Consider the following 18,948-nt stretch of genomic DNA (forward strand, 5'->3'; position numbering starts at 1 on the left):
GGAAGGAAGGAAGGAAGGAAGGAAGGAAGGAAGGAAGGAAGGAAGGAAGGAAGGAAGGAAAAAATGATAATTTGTCTTAATGTAATTTTCATCTGATGACAATTTTCCACTGACCTAACATCATCTTGATATAAGAAGGGAGCCATTCTTTATTTTATCATTTATTAGTGAGGAAATTAAAGCTCCAAACACACAAAAAAGCAGTTAACCTGCCCAAAGTTACACTGCGATTGTGACAAAGATTTAGAATCTGAGGTGGAGCTCAGATATTCATGTGAGGGTGTTTTCCAAAAGACTGTTTTTCCTTCTGCCCCTTTCCTTTAAGACCACAAGAGAAATATTCTTATTCGTAACAAAGTATTAAAACACAACATTCACATAATTACAAAATATTCATAATTAAAGTTATCCATGTATGTATGTACATTCTAGACAAATTTTCTCATTACCTACATAAAATTTTGGAAAAGAGACAGATAAAATAGTTTAAAAGATAAAAATTATACAAGATAGTAGAATTCATTAGGAATATGACAAATAATTTCACCAGTACCAGCCAGTGCACACTTCAAAAACAGTCATTGCTCTGAGGACTAATTTAAAAAAAAATGTTTCTAAAAGAAAGAATTTAATTATTTAAAATAGAACAACAAATGGGCCAGATCTCAGAAGTAAACAAAATCTCTTTAAATTTAAGGGAAGCTGTGATTTCATTTGGGCTCCAATAAGATTACTTTTCAATACGGCACGTTCGTTAGTGGTCACCATTAATATTCCCGTTAAAGAGCTGGGTACTCCAGGAGCACATACGTGTTCTTAGGAGCAATTTAAAACTCTAAATTTTCTAATTCTCTTGCTCTGGTCTATACAGATTTTTTAACTGAATATTTTGGACATTTGTATTTCTATATTTAATGGTGTGATGAAACCAGGATCAATAATAAAATCTTACCATTTTAACAATAAAGTCTGTATCTCTATTCAATGTCTGTGTCTGAACTATTCTACATACTATTTATATCAATGTGGGACACTAGTGACTTTGGTATTTTCATGTGCCTTTTGTGTACCTATTTGCCTCTCATCATTAGTTCCTCTATCTACTAGATTACCTTTAGTGCTATAATATCCTAAAGCAGACTGATAAAACTTGCCATTATGATGCACAGCTCACATTTCCACTTTTGTTTGACTTTTGCTATTATGTTACAACCACCTGTCCAGGGCACAGCATCTGATATTATCATAGAAAAATACTGAAGGTATGTAAGTTGCTTTGGAAAATTTTTGGATTTTAAATACATATCTATTTGCTCCTATTAGTACATTGTTCAGAAATATAATAGTAAAATTTTTATTTTGGATGCACCAAGAGCATCTATACAGTGTAAGAATAAAACATGCAGTCATCTGGTCCCCCCCAAAGAGAATCTACTGTTTATGCTGGCTGAGCCAACACAGAGCATGATTGTATCATTACTGCACATATTAAAGCAAGTGCTCACCCTTCATTTAAATCTGAGTAAGTTCCACTGGTAAAAACTGTGGAATCTGGGAACCTAAAAGACTATTCTATATACAGTATTTGCTGAATACATGCATTACTGAAAAGCAGAGTGCATTCAGCTTCTCATCATGTCATGCACACAGAAACAGAGGTGGCAGGAAAAGAATACTGTGATAACTATACCATAAATAAGTGATTGCTACTTTTCCCTCCTTCATGACAACTTGGGGTAACTCAAAACCATGTTTCTTTCCTATACATATAAATAATAATATTATAGGTCAATTTGGTGAAATTCTGAGTCAGAACACAGTACATATATATATATATGCACTACTTATATGCAAAGGTGTGGATTGCAGCTTCAAACTGTCTGGCTGTTTCACAGTTATTCTCTTATAGCTTTACATCAACTGTTATTTTTGAAGCACGTGGCTAAAATTAAATTGACCATTTCTGTACTCAGATTATTTTTACCACTCATTCACTTTTTTAAAAAGCTTAGCCAAGCTTGTCTCACACATGGTTAAATAGAAAAATACCCTGAAATTCAATAAATGTCAGAGGTCAAGAGAAAGGTACCATCCTCACCATGAAAGCAACAGTCTCAATTTCAAAGCTGTTACCTTCCACATGATCACCTCATCTTTTTTTTTTTTGGCGGGCGGGAGCGGGGGGGCTGTCTATGGTAGGTAGGTATTGTAGCATAGCATGGAGACATGCTCCCCTGAAAACTTCCATTATGGGTAATGGAAGTTATGGGCACAAAGGAAGGAAAATGGAACCCATGGCACGTAACTTCTGTTCTGAGACTCCTGGATTAAAGAGGCACATCTTGTGGGCATGTGAAGATGTTCTAATAGAAATTCTAAAATATTAACTGTTTTTATAAATTACTTTGTTTTGCAATTCTCATCTTATTGTGATAACTTATCTTTCGGTTCTGGTGGTTTTGTTTGGGGATGCCGGGAGACAGAAAAGTTCATAAAAATGGGTACAATAGATCAAAATATCTCCTTTGATTTTGTTGTCACCTTGGTATATGCTGTTAACCTATGTGTACGGATGGTCTGATAAAGTACAAATTACTAGTATGTATTTTCAACTTGATGCAAACATTAACTGCCCTGCTCCCACTGTTAAATGTCATGTGTGCACCAGTTTAAAAGTATGTCTCTTGAATCGATTTTTAAAAATATACTTTAGTCAAAAGAAATAAATTATTCTGGGTTCTCACAAATGAACATGTATTTTATTCTCAATATATATCATTTAAGGGACTAGCTATACACAACTCTTTGTGACTTTTTTTAAGTTGATAATAGGCACTTTCTAAGAGGATTTATGACCCAAAGACTCTGAAGTTCAGTCTCTAGTACCCCCCCTTTCGTAAGTGGATCTGCCTGAGCCACAGTAGTCAATTGTACTAACTCAGCAGAAGTCCAGCAGTAGAACTATGTGCAAAAAAGCTTTAGAAAATTGTAACCAGAATAAAATTATAGAAAAGCAGTTATCTGAGTTGAGCAACTTAACATCTACTTCTTAGTTGTTTTTAACCATATTTCATGTGTTATCAGTACACAGTAAGAATCATGTGTGAACAATTCCATACCTATGTTTCATTCTTTCTACATTACAGATATGCTACAAAAACTTGTCTGTTTACATTCTTTGTTTGTTTTATATCATTATAGTTAAATTTTTGATATGATTAAATATTTTTTGTTTGTTTCTTTGCTAAGAGCCTTTTAACTTCACCCCTGAACAAGTTTTAGAAACACGAATTTAGAACATTCATCACCTTTGGAAAATCAGCACGTCTAACATGAACTGTTAAAAGGCCCTTTTACCCTGTGGTGTAGTATTTCTATAATAATATACACTATATTAATGGTTCAGTACTTATAGAGTTGATAAAATCAGCTTATAAGATGGCAGCTGTTCTCCAAGATGGAGGGCATAGGAATTTCCTTACATAGGAGTTAATGATCATTATCTAAGTATAATGTTGAAAAAGAAGAGGTATAGTTGAGCAAAAATGCAATTCATGCACAAAACTCATAGCAGTAAGTTTTCAATTTCCCACACTGCTATCTGACTTAGGCAACCAAACATTTAAATGGAGAAAACACTGCCTGCTGGGGAAAATTAACCTAATGCTATGGAAAAATATCCTATGGAAAGAGATCATAAAATGGTATGAACAGTTTACAAGGTTGAACTCTTCCTTGGCATTAATCTATAATTTTAACTTAATAGAACAGTGAGGAAATGACAGCTCGATCTACTCAGCCTGAGATCAAATTTGTCATGGCAACATTGGCAGGTTGGACCCTGATTCTTCAAATATTACATTGCCTTGATTAACAAAAATCATACTTTTTAAAAAAATTACAGAATAGAGATAATAAATAAAAGTAAAGTGTGCATGCAGTCAACTGCATAATATACAAGCAATATCTATGCTTAATAATCATCTTTGGCAGGCCAGAATCCAGCTGGACATGCAATATTTACATATCAAAATCCATATTGTGTTCATCATATTGAAAGTGAAAATATATATATGTATATACTGTATATACACACTTATGTATATAGATGTATATACTGTTTTTAATATATTAACAAATATATATGTGTATATATATATTAAAAGTGGATTTCATCTTTGTCAGATTCAGGTGATTCAGGCCTTGAAACACTAAAAATATCCTGACATGGTATTTGGGGAGGTACTTGGAGAGGCATCTGGGGTTTGGGAGAAGAGGTCTGGGGCACACTTTTCTCTGAGAGTATTTTTAAAATTTCTGCCACCTGCTTCTCCAGGGCAGTCATTCTGCAGCTTAGCAGCTGAATGTCTTCTTTGAGTTCGTGCTTTACTTCCTGCAGTGTGGTCTGTAAGGCCTGCTCCGGGATGGGATAAAAGGGATGCTTGGCATCAGCCTGAATGGGGCTGTGCTCTAGAGGGCTTCGTGCCTCACCAGCCTTATCCAAACGAAGGTCACTTTTTGTAATTCCACTGTCGCAAGAATCAGTCTTCCTTAATGGGTTTTTGGTCACACTGTTCTCTGAGTCGCTGCCCTTGGTGTCCTCTGACAATAGCCCCATGGACTCAGCTTTAGTGACATTATTCCAGTCTTCTTTTTTCTCCTCATGGGCTCCCATGTTATTCTTGAGTCGCAGCCACCCTTTCCCATTTCCGTTCTTCATTCTTATCGGGCTGTTGACTTTGAGACATTTGGGGTCAGCACTGCCATTGGGCTTGAGTTCCATGGCATCGCGGTTGTTTTGCTTGAGAGACTCACTGGTTTTCACGTAAGCCAGAGATGTCTGAATGGGTGTGATCTGTGACACGGTGACCACACTGGTACCGGTAATGGAAGCTCCGTTCTGTAAGGAGCGGCTCTCCACCTGAAGCTGGTTCCGCTCGGGGTCGCTCTGTGTGGACCCCTGATTCCGCAGCTCCTTCTGCTGCTTGAACTTCTGGAAGAGCTTTCTGACTGGGTGGTCCACGGGGATGCTGAGGGTGACCTCGTTCTTCTGCCTGAGGCGCTCCTCCTCCTCTTTCTTCACATCACTAATCTTACGGAAAATGATCTGAGGTCGGGGAGAGAGATCAAAAACATGATTATAAAAACAGACAAATTTATAATTGTGTGATACCATACCAGATGTACTTTGTTTTACAGAGGAAACCCTGGAACATAGGGTCAGATTAATTCTGAAGGGAAAAAATAGTCCAATGCCATTTAACAGATGCAATGTACTTAAAACTCAGCACAGGACCATGACTAAGATTGCTTAGCCTTACTCCCTGCATCAGAGGGGAATGCAGTAAAGAGATAACTGAATAGAAGTACTTGCTTTCTAGTTTATGTTCCTATTTAATAGAAAATACGTAAACATAAATAATATGTTAGAATATCTACATGTGTATATGTGGATGGGTAAAGAAATATATATTTATATCTTAAATGTCCTTGTAATACATCCCTATTTTTGTATGGTTTTCTTTAGTATGTGTGTGTATATGATTCAAAACCATTTCTAATACCAACTGCTGTTTAAAGGTCAAATTGTAAGATTTCCAGGCTATAAAAGTACTGAAAAGTTAGACAGTTTACCAATATAGCACCTTGATTGGGTATGAGGAGGGATTAAATTTATTCATGTGGCTCCAGAGAGCAGAACCGAGACCTATAAGTAAATGTTTCTGGAATGCAAATACCACCACAATAGACAGATTTCATTTCAAACTGCTACCTGCTATTCAATATTAATGGAATAAACTGCCTTGAAAACTCATGAACCTCATACCACTAAAATATTCAAACAGGAGTAAGGATGTTGTCCATGTAATACTTTCACTGAGTGGGAGAGGTTGGACTCTTCAAATTCCAATATTCTTTAAATTTTAAGCATAAAATTAAATATGCAGTGTATATGATGTTAGATGGATTTCCACAAATAAATCTGCATAATTTTATTAAAAAATGTACTTTGGAAATAATATTGGGAACTTATAATTCCAAGATGAGAAATAAAAAATGTTAAATATGTATGAAATTACCACTTATATTATTCGTTAGAAGTAAGTTTAATAGTGTGAGATTTTTGCTGAGAGTCCTTCTGAAGAACAAAATAACTGCAGGTAAGGGCTGTAAGGAAAATTCAAAAGAAAGTTAGATAAAGTGCTTTCAGAATCAGACAATTTTATGATGATAGCAAAATTACTTACCTCCATTCACCCTCCCATTAAGTTGTTGCTTAGATTAGAAATATATGTGAAGTACAGAGTCCCTGGCATATAATAGACACTCAAAATACGTTGGTTCTGTCCCTCAAACTTTCATCAAATATTTTTTATTTGAAACCATTTTCGACATCTTTTAAAGATTCAGCAGCTTCCACAAGTAACATATAATTACTAATCTCTTACCAGAAACAGATATTAATGATGGTCACTGTTAACAGAAAAGTTTAGGAGATAGCAATCCTCTTAACAGCACATTTTTAACGTTGAGAATGATGCACTAAATTCAGCTTTTTATGTGGTAATAATTTGAAATTTTAAATAAATATTTTCTAAATTCAATAACTGTCTGTAAAGACCAGCACAGTTTTCCCATGCTAGTGCCACATGAAATTGAATCTTCTTAAAAGATGTAATACTAATCTCAAAGTCTGGCATCAAAGCTCCAACGGTTTAATTAGAAGTCTTCCAAAGGGTTACATATTTCGTATATTTCCTAAGTAAGCAGAGCTTGTTGTAAGCCTTCAAGACATTAACACTCTCTGGGACCAGAGAGATCTAAACATGAAAACACAGATACTTTATTCCTATTTCATCCCACTTTTATTGAAAAGCAATCACTTTGTTTTTATGAACTGGTATAAGAGGACTAATGTAAATAAATGGCCACATCCTCCTTCATACTCAACTCTTACCTTTTTTTTTTTTTTAGGTAGTTACTTACCCTTGAATAGACATAGCATTGGTACAATGTGGTAACTGAAAGCAGCCTTCATATTTGGAAAAAAAAGGATCTATTTCAAACTATCCATGGAGAAGGGCAAATGCCTGACACATAGGGATATCAGTTAAAAATGCAAGACATCCTTATAACAATTAGGACATACTTATACTAAAAAAAATAGTATATTATTTATCTAAATGGGATATATCTATACTTTAAAAAATATTTGTTGTAGTGGCTATCATATCTTCATATTCTTTATAAGTGACTGAAATTTAAATTTAACTGGATGTTCCATATTTTTGTTTTCTAAATGTGGCAACCCTATTGGTATGTAATAGACAAGGATATTACTGTCTCTGTAATATATACTACCATGTGAAGCTCACAGTTCATGAAAGATTTGGAGTCCCTGAAGACTTTGAATCTGTTGGCATCTTAGGCCAGAAACTTTATGTTCTAAATTTTCAATATAATTGCTAATAGTTGCTTGCAATTATAGTGTGTTTACCAAGTTTGGGATGCACCGTGATTTAAGAGTGTAATATGACCATGTAAAATATCAACTTAAAAAAGCCTTTTCCAGCTTCCCTGACCACCAACTGGCCCCTCCCCATCAACCAAAAACAAATGAAGGTGTTTGGACTACTACTATCAAGCTAAGAACAAAGACGCCAAATGCCAAACTACCTGGTACAAAGGGAATCCTGCAAATTAAGTCTGCCTCAGGGGACAAATGCAATAGAACTGAGTTGGCATATTTTGCCATCAAAAAGACATAAAAGGAACCAAGAAAGATAAAGAATAGAGGTTTGGGATATTAGAAGACAGAATCCTAGGAGTGCTGCACATTGGTCCTTTCCCTGCCCCCACTCCAGAGGATAGGAGATGAGATGATATTAGACACCATTCCCTCGAGGTTTGGTGGTACTTAGGAACACAGAGGCGGGCCCCGACTTCTCATTTCGAGTTTACAGAGCAACAGGGCCCATACATCTACTCTCTGGAGCCAGCAGAGCCTGGTGAAAAAAGCAGATACTTTCTTCAGACGGCAAAGGTTTCCCTCTTTGTTCCTACCATTTACTCCTGTGTAGCCTGGATGGGCATGACTAGGACCTCCATGGGCCCAGCAGGTCACAGAAGGTAGCAATTTGTGATTTCAGCCCCATAGAAGCTGGATGAGGCAAAAGTTCTCCACATAAGGTGGGCGAAGTTATTGCACCCTGTAGGATACCTGCTGCCAGGGACTTCGAGCTCTCCGAAATAATTATATTCATTTACATTGAAATAAAAAAGGCAGATGTTATCTCTTTATACTGATAGATGCCACAGAATGTGCTAATCTACACAGGTTCCTCCTTATATAAGACACACTGCATTACATTTAGAGACTTGACACATGAAGCTTTCTCCTGAGGCACAGATAGGTACAGGGCATTTACTTTGCCAGAGAGGCTCAAAGTTTTAGTTTAGACGGCCATATGTTAATGATGGCTGCACTTAGTGGCTATCATATCTTCATATTCTTTATAAGTGATTGAGCCATTGGGCTCAATGGTCAGTACACTCAAAGGGCTACATTTGGCAGGCACACATGATGGTCTTGGCACCAAGGAGTCCAGCAGCTTCTCATAGATGATGTTCTGCACCATGGTGTGAACTGGAGAGCCATACTAGGTGCCCAACTGTCCTTGGACAGTCCCCATTAAATATGCCACACAATATATACAGAACCCAAACACTGGTGAAACCAGTTGAAAAGACCAACATTATGGAGTAACCAGAAACCCTCCAGATCTCACAGACAAGCCCTAGGTACTGAAGTGAACTCCCTTTACCCACACACCTCTCTCAGCAACAGGCTCACAGGCAATCTTGAGCCCAGTGAAAGTATAAGCAGGTGCAGAGGGAGGGCTAGGGAGAGAGGGCCATGAGGCAATTTCCTACCCAAGCTATGGCATTCAAACTGGAGCCTAACTGAAAACAATAACACTTGGAGTTGATAAACTACTTATCATAACCAGGCTTTTAAGCCAGAGGTAACTTAAAAAAAAAAAATTACTGGATTGGGTTGCATTTACTGAATAGGACTGAATTTATTTGATTTTGACTACAGAACAGAAATTGCGACTTATTAAAATAGTTATAAAAGTTTGCATACAGCAAAGGGTTGGACATATTTTACTACTTTACCTATCATAACTACTCTATGAGATTGGTCTTATTTTTTTCATGTTACAGAAGAGCAAACTAAGGCACAGAGAGTTTTTGTAGTTTCCCTTAGGTCACACAACTAGTAAGTGTTCAAGATACAAATCCAAAGAGTCAGCTTCCAAACTGTCTTAACCATTACACTCTACTGCAGCTTCTCAGGTTAACTAACACTTCTTCCTGAACTTTGTGACAACCCAAAACTCATTGAGTGGGTGAAGTAGGGAGTGATATAGCAGTTTCACACCCAACAGGTAACACTTCACAAAGAACCATCCCTGAAAGCAGCACACTGAACAAAAGATGAAGCTCTGTGCTTGTTAATTGATAGCCTCAAAAAGAAAAAGCTGAGGACAGAGTTAAAGGAGGCACTCTCAACCCTCCTCATTCTCAAAGGCAAAGTCAGTTGAATCTGTTTTATCTCCAGTCTCTACAATGGTGTCTGTTACATTGAAAGAACTTAATAAAAAGTACATGCCACCCTTTTGTAGCTTCTTGTTCCCTTCCAGGGGCCCTTGTATTTTCCTTTAACTCACTTATACATATAATAAATGTATTACTTTTATGAAAGGCGGGGAGTGGGAAGGGTCAAAGAATGGGATTTTCCCTGTACTCTGATGCCATCTTTGATACGACTAGCACCTAGATTCGTTTGCTTATGGGGACATGGATTTTGTTAACTGCTGTTCTTCAGTCTCTACCACAGTGTCTGTTACATTAAAGAGCTCAATAAAAAATGTTATTCATTAATTCAATAAAGTCTTCACACATTCACCAAATGGATGTTTGTGATAGGTCTATGAATCAAAAATATTACAAATGGGAAGATTGTTTTCTATTCATTATTTTCACTCTCTAAATAATGAATCAATGTTATCTATATTATTACAATTGATCATTAATATCTGCTCCTATTTCCTCATTGGGAAGCAAACACAAAATCATTTACCTCCTGGCATCCCCAGCACCTAGGCCACTGCTGGGCCCAAGAGTTAACAGACGCTTGCTGAGTAAGAATCAGGTTCAAGTCTTTGACCCACGATCAGTTTTTAATGAAGTTGAATCGGAACAATACCATTGTAAGGATGCAATAACATCCATTAAGAACTTATTTTCCAGTTAATGACAATGCAAAACTATCTCAATGCAAGGTAAGAGACTATAGGCACTAAAATTAAAAATAAAGAAAAAAAATATGAAGAGATGATTTTATCATGCTTACAAGGTTTAAAGACTAATAGTCTACTACGGAGGTGCCACCACCAATTTATATATGTTATATGTAAAGTATGATAGCTTTTTGTTCTGTCTTAAATTATAAGAAATGCATTGTATCACAAATAAGAAAATAAAAGAGCAGGATGCCACCTACTATATTTCAAAAACATTAAAAGTAATAGGTCCTCTCTGTGAGTCCTCATATTTTTGAAGATAACTTTATGACCCTTAAAGCTAAATCTGAATAACAATGTATTTTTATTACTAAGGAGCTATTTCATCATAAAAATAGCATGGTAATTATTCTACATTACTATTACAAGCATGAGCATTCTGAAATATATTCTGCAGAATCTTTCCTCTTAAGAAGTGCTTTTTACCTTTAACTTTTTAATCATGCATATAATGAAATAGTTTAACTTAATAAAAGAACAGAAAACTTGACAAATTATATTTAGTTAAACCCTGTAAAATAGCATGTTTTTATTCAGATAACAAGAAATCTGCCTGCTACTATTTGGCAGTTAAAAGAATCTGCAAATTTAATAAGAGTTTTCATAATCCAATTGATTCTTATATGGGCAATGTGTCATACAGAAGTGAAAAGTTTCCTGCTAATTCAATACATTAGCTATATAGATAAATTTTACCAAATTATTACATGGAAATAAAGATGATTTATCTCTAGAAAACAAACATAAGAAAACTACCCCCAAAGAAATCATTTTAGAAAATGTTAAAAGATTTCAGTGACGTTCATAGGAGATTAACTTATATAAATTAAACCATGCAAAAGGAAAATGTATATACATGATTATCAACATAGTATTAAAAGAAATAAGCTTTTAAAAATCAAATTTTTGGTTTTTTTCTCAGTGTTAATAACCTAGAGCACTCGATGTACTCTGCCTCTACTTTTTTGCCCAAATGCCAAATCAAATTGCTGCTGAACACGACAAAAAATTGAGGACAAAATTAAAAAAGAAAAATCACGAATCAGGCTGATTTATTGGTAGAATGCACAATAGCTTGTACTGTTTCTATGAGCAGGGAGGTTTATTTCATTTAAGCTTTTCTTCTTTGTGCTTCATTATGTTTTGCGGAGCCCATGCTGGAAGGTTTAATTTATTTAAATGATAAAAGCTTCTTAAACTTAACAGGGAACATGGCCAACTGAGCTTTCCATTTTAAAAGTAGGACATTTGATCATAAAAGTGATATCAAAATTGAATAATTTGAATGTGTACTGAACTTTGAAATCCAATAAAGGCAAGGAAAAGAGGGATAGAATCATTTGTTTAATGACACAGATTCAGTGTTTTATAATTTTAAGAAGGATAGCGGTGTTTTCTCTCAAATGGCTCATCACTTTCCAGATCTGTGAATCCAGGGAATTGACTAGGAATTTATAGGTATATGTGATATGAAGCAGCAGTTCCAGTTCATCTGACTGTTATGGGGTGTAGCTGGTTTGGTTCTTTGACTCTTTTTTCTATTTCTATAAACTTAGTCACTAATTCTAACTCTAGTCTTTTCAATCCAGTCCAACCTGAACTAATATGACAAAGCAGTATTTATTAAACACTGTCATATCCATATCAGAGGGTATAAGCTCTTCCTAACAAAGGCCACAGTGATAAAGATGTGACAGATGGCTATTTAACAAATTTAGATGTATGAAGGAGGATAAGAATGATGCATCACACGCTGTTTTGAAATATGGTGGCCTTGCTTTACTTCAGCCACTCATAAATCTGTAAGTTCTCCAAGGCCAAGTGTAACCACAGAACCAGCTCAGAATGGTCCTATCCTGTTTAACAAGGTATAGAGTTGCTTTCCAGAAACAACAGACCCAAACCACAAGTCACACAGCCAAAGCATGCTCAGAGAAGAGAACTTTGACCTCCAGCTGCACCTGGAACCAACATCTTGCTCCCACCCCTCCTCATCCACTCAGACATAACCGGAACTTGAACATGGAACTTTCAGAAGCAAAGGGTCGATTGTCCAGGAAGATCTGCTGCCGAAGCCCCTTACCTTAAATGGCCAACCTCCAATTAAAACTTGCCCCTCCAATGCTAGTGCTTCCACATATCTGTTCCCCCTAATCCCTTAAAAACCCAAACCCTGAATCAGGGAGTTTGGGCTTTTTCAGCCATAGCTTTCTCTTTCTCCTTGCCTAGAGCTCTGCAAATAAAGTGACTCTAATTTCTCTACTGCAATTCTCGGTGTTGAGTGTTTGGCTCTGCTGGTACCAGGTGAATGAACTCTTTCTGTCTGGTAACAAAAAGAATGTGTTATGATCTAGTTCAGCCTCTTACATCCTAAGTAAACTTTGAGGAATTAATTAATGTTAAAAAAAAAAAGAGGGGGAAGAAAGGGAGGTAAGTAGAAGGAAAAAGGAAGCAAGAAGAAAGGAAGAGAAGGGGAGCAGAATGTATTAACCCAAAATATGTCACTTTGGCATAAGAATTATCTTGAGCTGGTTATTTTTAAGAAATAGCAGGCACAGGAGAAGCTCTGAAAACTAAATAGAAATTACCTTTTTATAAGGAGCATTTACATTCATATGGGAAATCTCTTTTAGTAAGGTTGTCTCCATCTTCATATCAGGAAGAGAAGGATGATTCTAAATCTCCAAAAACTCTTTAACAATGGAGGAGGCAATGACTTAAATCTGCATAACAACCTTATTCTTGCTTACTATGCTTTTCCAGGTAACTCCCCATACCTGGCCTCCCCACCACTCCCAACATCCTCTTTCGTCTTTAGCTGGAAATATTATTTAAGGATGTATATATGTATACAGAAAGCATACATGTTTACACGGCTTACACCTTATTAAACTTTTGTTTTTCTCCTGTTAATGTCTTTTATTACAGAGGATGTCTCAGTCAAAAAGGGTAGAGGGAAAATTATTTTTCCTCCTCCACAGAAGGGAGAAAAAAAGGAAGAGAGAAAAGGAATATTTTTTAAATTTTGTTAATGTGTTGGGTAATGCCTAATGTGGATAAGGATGGTTAGTAAGATACAAATGCAGAACATTCTAAAATTACTGATACAATTACCGAATTTAGTGATAAAATGTTCTAGGTTCCATTTCTCTTTACCATATAAAAAAATGTTAGAATTAACCTAAATTTTCCAGGCTATCACAAGTATGAAAATATATTTTTCATAAGAAATAAAACTTCATCACTGATGTTAGCATAACTCTAAAATAGGTTGCTCAATACATATTTTTCCATTACTAAAGGATTTTCATTTTTAAAAAAATAATAAAAGAAGGAAGACAAAGTCTTCAAAACCAAAAACATAGCCATTCGAGGTAAAGCTGGCAAGGTTTAGATTCACTGTCTCAAATATTGCAGAAATCCATGAATTGCCCTCCTTGTCTCAATTTCTAGTCTCATTTCCATTCATTCCATTCTTTGTTATTACATATCAAATATGATAGTATCTCAGCCTTAAAAAATAATCACAGGATAAAATTAAAACTCTTTAATAAAGTCAGTAAGCCTACTGTGGTCCAGTTGAACCTGCCTCTCCACCCTCTGTTTCTGGCACTCTTCACTTGACCTCCACACATCAGCAATAATGAGTCACTTTGAGGTCCAGAATCTACTTGAGATATTGCACATATTGTTCTCTCTTCTCCTCATCTGCTGAGAAACTCCTACTTATCCTTTAATACTCAGCTCAACTGTGTTCTTCTTTATGAGGCAAGACCAGCTATATTACTTGCAGGGCCCCATACAACAGAAAAAGTCAGGGCCTTTAACATCATACTTAATGGTAAAACACTGAAGGCTCTCTCCTAATATCAGGGAAAAGATAAGCATGGACCATCTCATCATCACTTCTAGTTAACATTGTACTGAAGGTTCTAGTCAAGGAAAATTGCCAAGAAAATGAAATAAAAGATATCCGGAATGAAAAATAATTAAAACTATCTCTATTCAGAGATGACATAATCATGTATATAGAAAAATCCTAAGGAATCCACACACATACACATAAAACTATTAGAGCTAATAAAGGCTTAGGATGCAGAATGCAAAATCAATATAAAATTTAGTTGTATATCTATGTACTAGCAATGAATTATCTGAAAATGAAACTAAAAATATTGGCAATGTTTCAAAGAGAATAAAATACTTTGGAAAAAAATTAACAAAAGAAGTACAGGATTTATACACAAAAACTACAAAACATTGTTTAGGTAAAGACCTAAATAAATAGAAAGACATCTCATGTTTATGGCTTTGAACATTTACTATTGTCAACATGACAACAATCCTCAAATTGATTGTAGATTCAATTCCTATCAAAATTCTAACTGTCCATTCTTCAAAGATTGGCAAGCTGACCCTAAAATTCAGATAAAAATGTAAATAATCTAGAATAGCCAAAACAATATCAAAAAGTAAGAATATAATTGGAGGACTCATACTTCCCAGTTTTAAAACTTATTACAAAGCTACAGTAATTAAGACAGCGTGGTACTGGCATAAAAACAGACATATACATTAATGGAATATAACTAAGAGTCCAAAAATAAACCCATGCATCTATGGTTTATTGCTTTTTTACACAGGCGCCAAGGCAATTCAATGAGGAAAGATTAATCTTTTTTAACAAATGGTGCTGGAACAACTGAATTTCCAAAACAAAAAATAAATATGATAAATACCAGCCTCATAGCACATACAGAATTTAACTCAAAAATGGACCAAAGACCTGAATGTAAGAGTGAAACTGTAAAATTCTTAGGAGGAAATACATTTGCACAAATTCTAGTGACCTTGAATTAGACAAGGGTTTCTCAGATATCTAAATCTCAAGCTATCAAAAAAAATTAAATACATAAATTGAACTTCATCAAAATTTTAAAGTTTTTTGCCTCAAAGGATACTATCAATAAAGTAAAAAGATGATGCACAAAATGAGAGAAAATATTTGCAAATCATATATCTGATATGGGTCTAGTATGCAAAATATATAAAGGACTATTACAATTCAATAATTAAAAATCAAAAGAGAAATGATTTAAAAAGAGTCAAAGGATTTGAATAGACATGTCTCCAAAGAAGGTATACAAATGGCCAATAGGCACATGAAAAGACATTCAATGTCATTAGTCATTCAGAAAATGCAAGTCAAAACTTCACATCCTCTACGATGGCTATAATCAAAAATACCAAGTGTTATTAATAACAGAAAATAACAAATGTTGGGAAGATGTAGAGAAATTGGAACCCTCACACGTTGCTGGAAGGAATATAAAAAGGTATAATTTCTGTGGAAAACAGCTTGGCAGTTTCTCAAAAAGTTAAACATAGAGTAACCATATGACCCAGGAATTCCATTTCTAAGTATACATTCAAGAGAAATGAAAACATATAGTCATGCAAAAACTTGTACATGAATGTTCATAGCAGCATTATTCATTTCCCCTCTAAAAGGATCGCTCAGGCTGCTGTGGAGAAAATAAAGTGTAAGGTGAAAAGGATGGAAGGAGAAGTAACCAAAGGCTTTTTGAGAAGTTCAGGTAAGACGTCACAGTGACTTAGACCAAGGAGGTAGAAATGGAGGAAGAGATAAGTGATCAGATTCTGTATTTATTTTGCTAATAAAACTGACAGGGTTTGAAGATGGGCTGGATGAACAATGGGAGAGAAAAAGAGTCATTTTTAAAAAGTCTTACAAATTGGTATAGCTACTATGGAAAACAGTTTGGAGGTTATTCAAAAAACTGAGAATTGATCTACCATATGATCCAGCAATCCTTCTACTGGATATTTACCCCAAAGACTTGAAAACATATATCCGAAAAGATATTTGCACACCGATGCTCATAGCAGCATTATTCACAATGGCCAGGACATGGAAGCAACTGAAGTGTCCTATGATAGACGACTGGCTAAAGAAGCGGTGATACATATATACAATGGAATATTACTCAGCTATAAGAAGAGATGAAATACTGCCATTTGCGACGACATGGATGGACCTCGAGATAATCATGCTAAGTGAAATAAGCCAGACAGAAAAAGTTGAAAATCACATGATATCACTTATATGTGGGATATAAACCTAGAAGCAACAAATGAACAGGACAAACAAATAGAGACTCATGGACATGTACTATAGACTAGTGGTTACCAGAGGACTATAGAGTAGTAGTCACTAGTGGGGTGGGGGAGGAGGGCGGAGGTAGATGGGGTAAAGAGAATCAAATATATGGTAGCTGAAGGAAACTGGACTTTGGGTGGTAAACACACAATAGAATATACAGATGTCAAATGGTAATGTACACCTGAAAATTATATATAATTGTATTAACCGATGTTACCTCAATAAACTAATTAAAAAATAAAATAAAATAAAAGCTTTAAAAACAAAGTCTTTCTTTAGTCTAAGCAAAAAGATAAACTGTAGTACCATTTTCTGAGTTGGGGAAGCCTGGAATGGTGGCCTGTAAACTAGAAAGACAGTTTTAACACCAAGCTTATGGTTTCTGTGGCAATATAATGTTCTCAGAAATTTTAGTTAAGTTTCTATTCTGTTTAAAGTCAATTCCATGTACTTGCAACCTCACAAAAAGTTCTTTCCTAGCTAGAATGTTCAAGCCTGCTTTAATCCTTTCCTCTCTTTGGCATCATGTCCCTGTCTCTCTCCATAATGGCAGCTACATGGAAGCCATCAGGCTTGGTGGGTGGGAGGTCACATTCATTATACAATCTTTGTCACAAAACTGAGTCTTAATGGACTTTTTTGTACAATGACGTTTCAATCTTATTTCTACTTTTTCCCATTCTCGAATATTTTTCATATTTGCTTTCAAGCCAGTCAACTCTTGTCTGAGATCACTTCATGTCTTGCTAGATATAACCAGTCACAACCTCCATTCACTACTAGTATTCTACTTTCCAACATCTTCCAAAAGAGCTACAACATCAGAAAGCAATCACAGGTAGCAACTTTACCAAATATTTTGTCACTGAAAAATACTTGTCTCCATCCTTCCAGGTCTCAAATATCAATTTCCTTACTTATTTCCACATCTGTTAAGTCAATGCCACAGAGTTTAGAATAAATGGTGGCAGAGCATTACTATTGGTACGTAAGCTAATGTCCAGTAGCATTGCAACTGCCATCTATTTGTTAGCATTTGAAAATTTAGAAGAATTAAATTGTTTTATTTCTAAATTCTTAGCATAGAATTTTTAGCATACTCAAGTTCAAAGGAACAAAACAAATAAAGAAAACCATCACCATTATACTTTGCTGGGAATGTAAGAATACAGCACCCAGTATCGTCTGAGTCCCATAAATGAATGATTAGGCTACACAGTCTTTGAGAACATAATTATTCTAGTCACAGTAACAATTGTTTCTCCATGTTTTCATTTTGGAATCACTGCAATAAAAATACCAGGTCGTGGAGGTAGATGGGGTAAAAGGGGTCAAATATGTGGTGACAGAAAGAACTTTAACTATGGGTGGTAAACATACAATGCAATATTAATATGACTTACTGTTGAATTGTACACTTGAAACTTATTGGATTTTGTTAACCAATGTCACCATAATAAAAATTAATTTAAAAAATAATAATAATTAGAAAAAAATACCAGGATTAGAGGAATTGCACCAAGTATTTTCCATGATTTGCTCATTAGATTTTCACAATAATCAATTTTATAGATGAAAAAAATTGAGGTTTAGATATACTAAAAATCTTCCCCAAGTCTATCTACATTGCCAATGAGTAACAAAGCAAGTTTTCCAGTCCGAGTCTATTGGACTTGAGTAGACTAGGCTACTCTGACTTAAGAATTAAATTCTGATCTAAACTTAAGAGAGATCCAAAGGTCTAAAGGATAAAAGGCCTGGGAGAAGGACATTAAATGATAAAGGAGGTTGAATCACTTTAATAATGTCATATGCCAAAAGTCATCATTCTAAGCTGGAAGCTTAACACACAGAAAGAGATGTAACGGGGAGCTTCAGTATATAAGTAGCAAATAACATTATTTAACATTTGGCAAACACAACACATTTTACAACACACTTTAGCATATGTTACCTCACTCTTTGCAACTCTGTAAATCAGGCAACTATTATAATCCCTATTTGACAGATGAGGGCCAGAGAAGTCATGTGACTTGCCTAAGCTCAGTTAGCTAGTAAATGGTCATACTGCCACTGAAATCTATTTTCTAATGACAATTCCAGTGTTCCTTTCACTATGCCATGCCAATATTCCTAATGGTATGTGTAATTTTGTTTGTAGTTTACAATGCACTTTCAATTATATTACCCTTCCAGATTGTATTTGATATTATTCCTTTGTCCCCAGGAACACATCTAATATGTGGCTTTAGCTTTTGCCTTGTAAGATAATTGCTGTGCCTCAGGGAGGACAATTACTGAGGTAGGGCAGTTACAATACCTTTAAAGATATTTTTTTCATAATGAAAGCGATTTCTACAGCTTTTGTTTGTAAAACCAATTCCAGCATATTTA

The 18,948-nt window shown here is 35.3% G+C and overlaps 1 protein-coding gene across 2 annotated transcripts in view; it reads right to left on the minus strand.

Moving 5' to 3' along the window:
* Positions 1-145: 145 nt before the first annotated feature.
* The window catches only part of KCNH5 (potassium voltage-gated channel subfamily H member 5), a 346,402-nt gene continuing 327,599 nt past the window's right edge, over positions 146-18,948 (minus strand). For both annotated transcript variants that reach the window (XM_025049120.1, XM_006915107.3), the window contains one exon: positions 146-5,107. In XM_025049120.1, the coding sequence (XP_024904888.1) occupies positions 4,160-5,107 (948 nt within the window). In that variant the 3' untranslated portion in view covers positions 146-4,159. The remainder of the gene's footprint in view (positions 5,108-18,948) is intronic.

This window comes from Pteropus alecto, unplaced genomic scaffold (genome assembly GCF_000325575.1).
Source record: "Pteropus alecto unplaced genomic scaffold, ASM32557v1 scaffold276, whole genome shotgun sequence".
Taxonomy (NCBI): domain Eukaryota; kingdom Metazoa; phylum Chordata; class Mammalia; order Chiroptera; family Pteropodidae; genus Pteropus; species Pteropus alecto.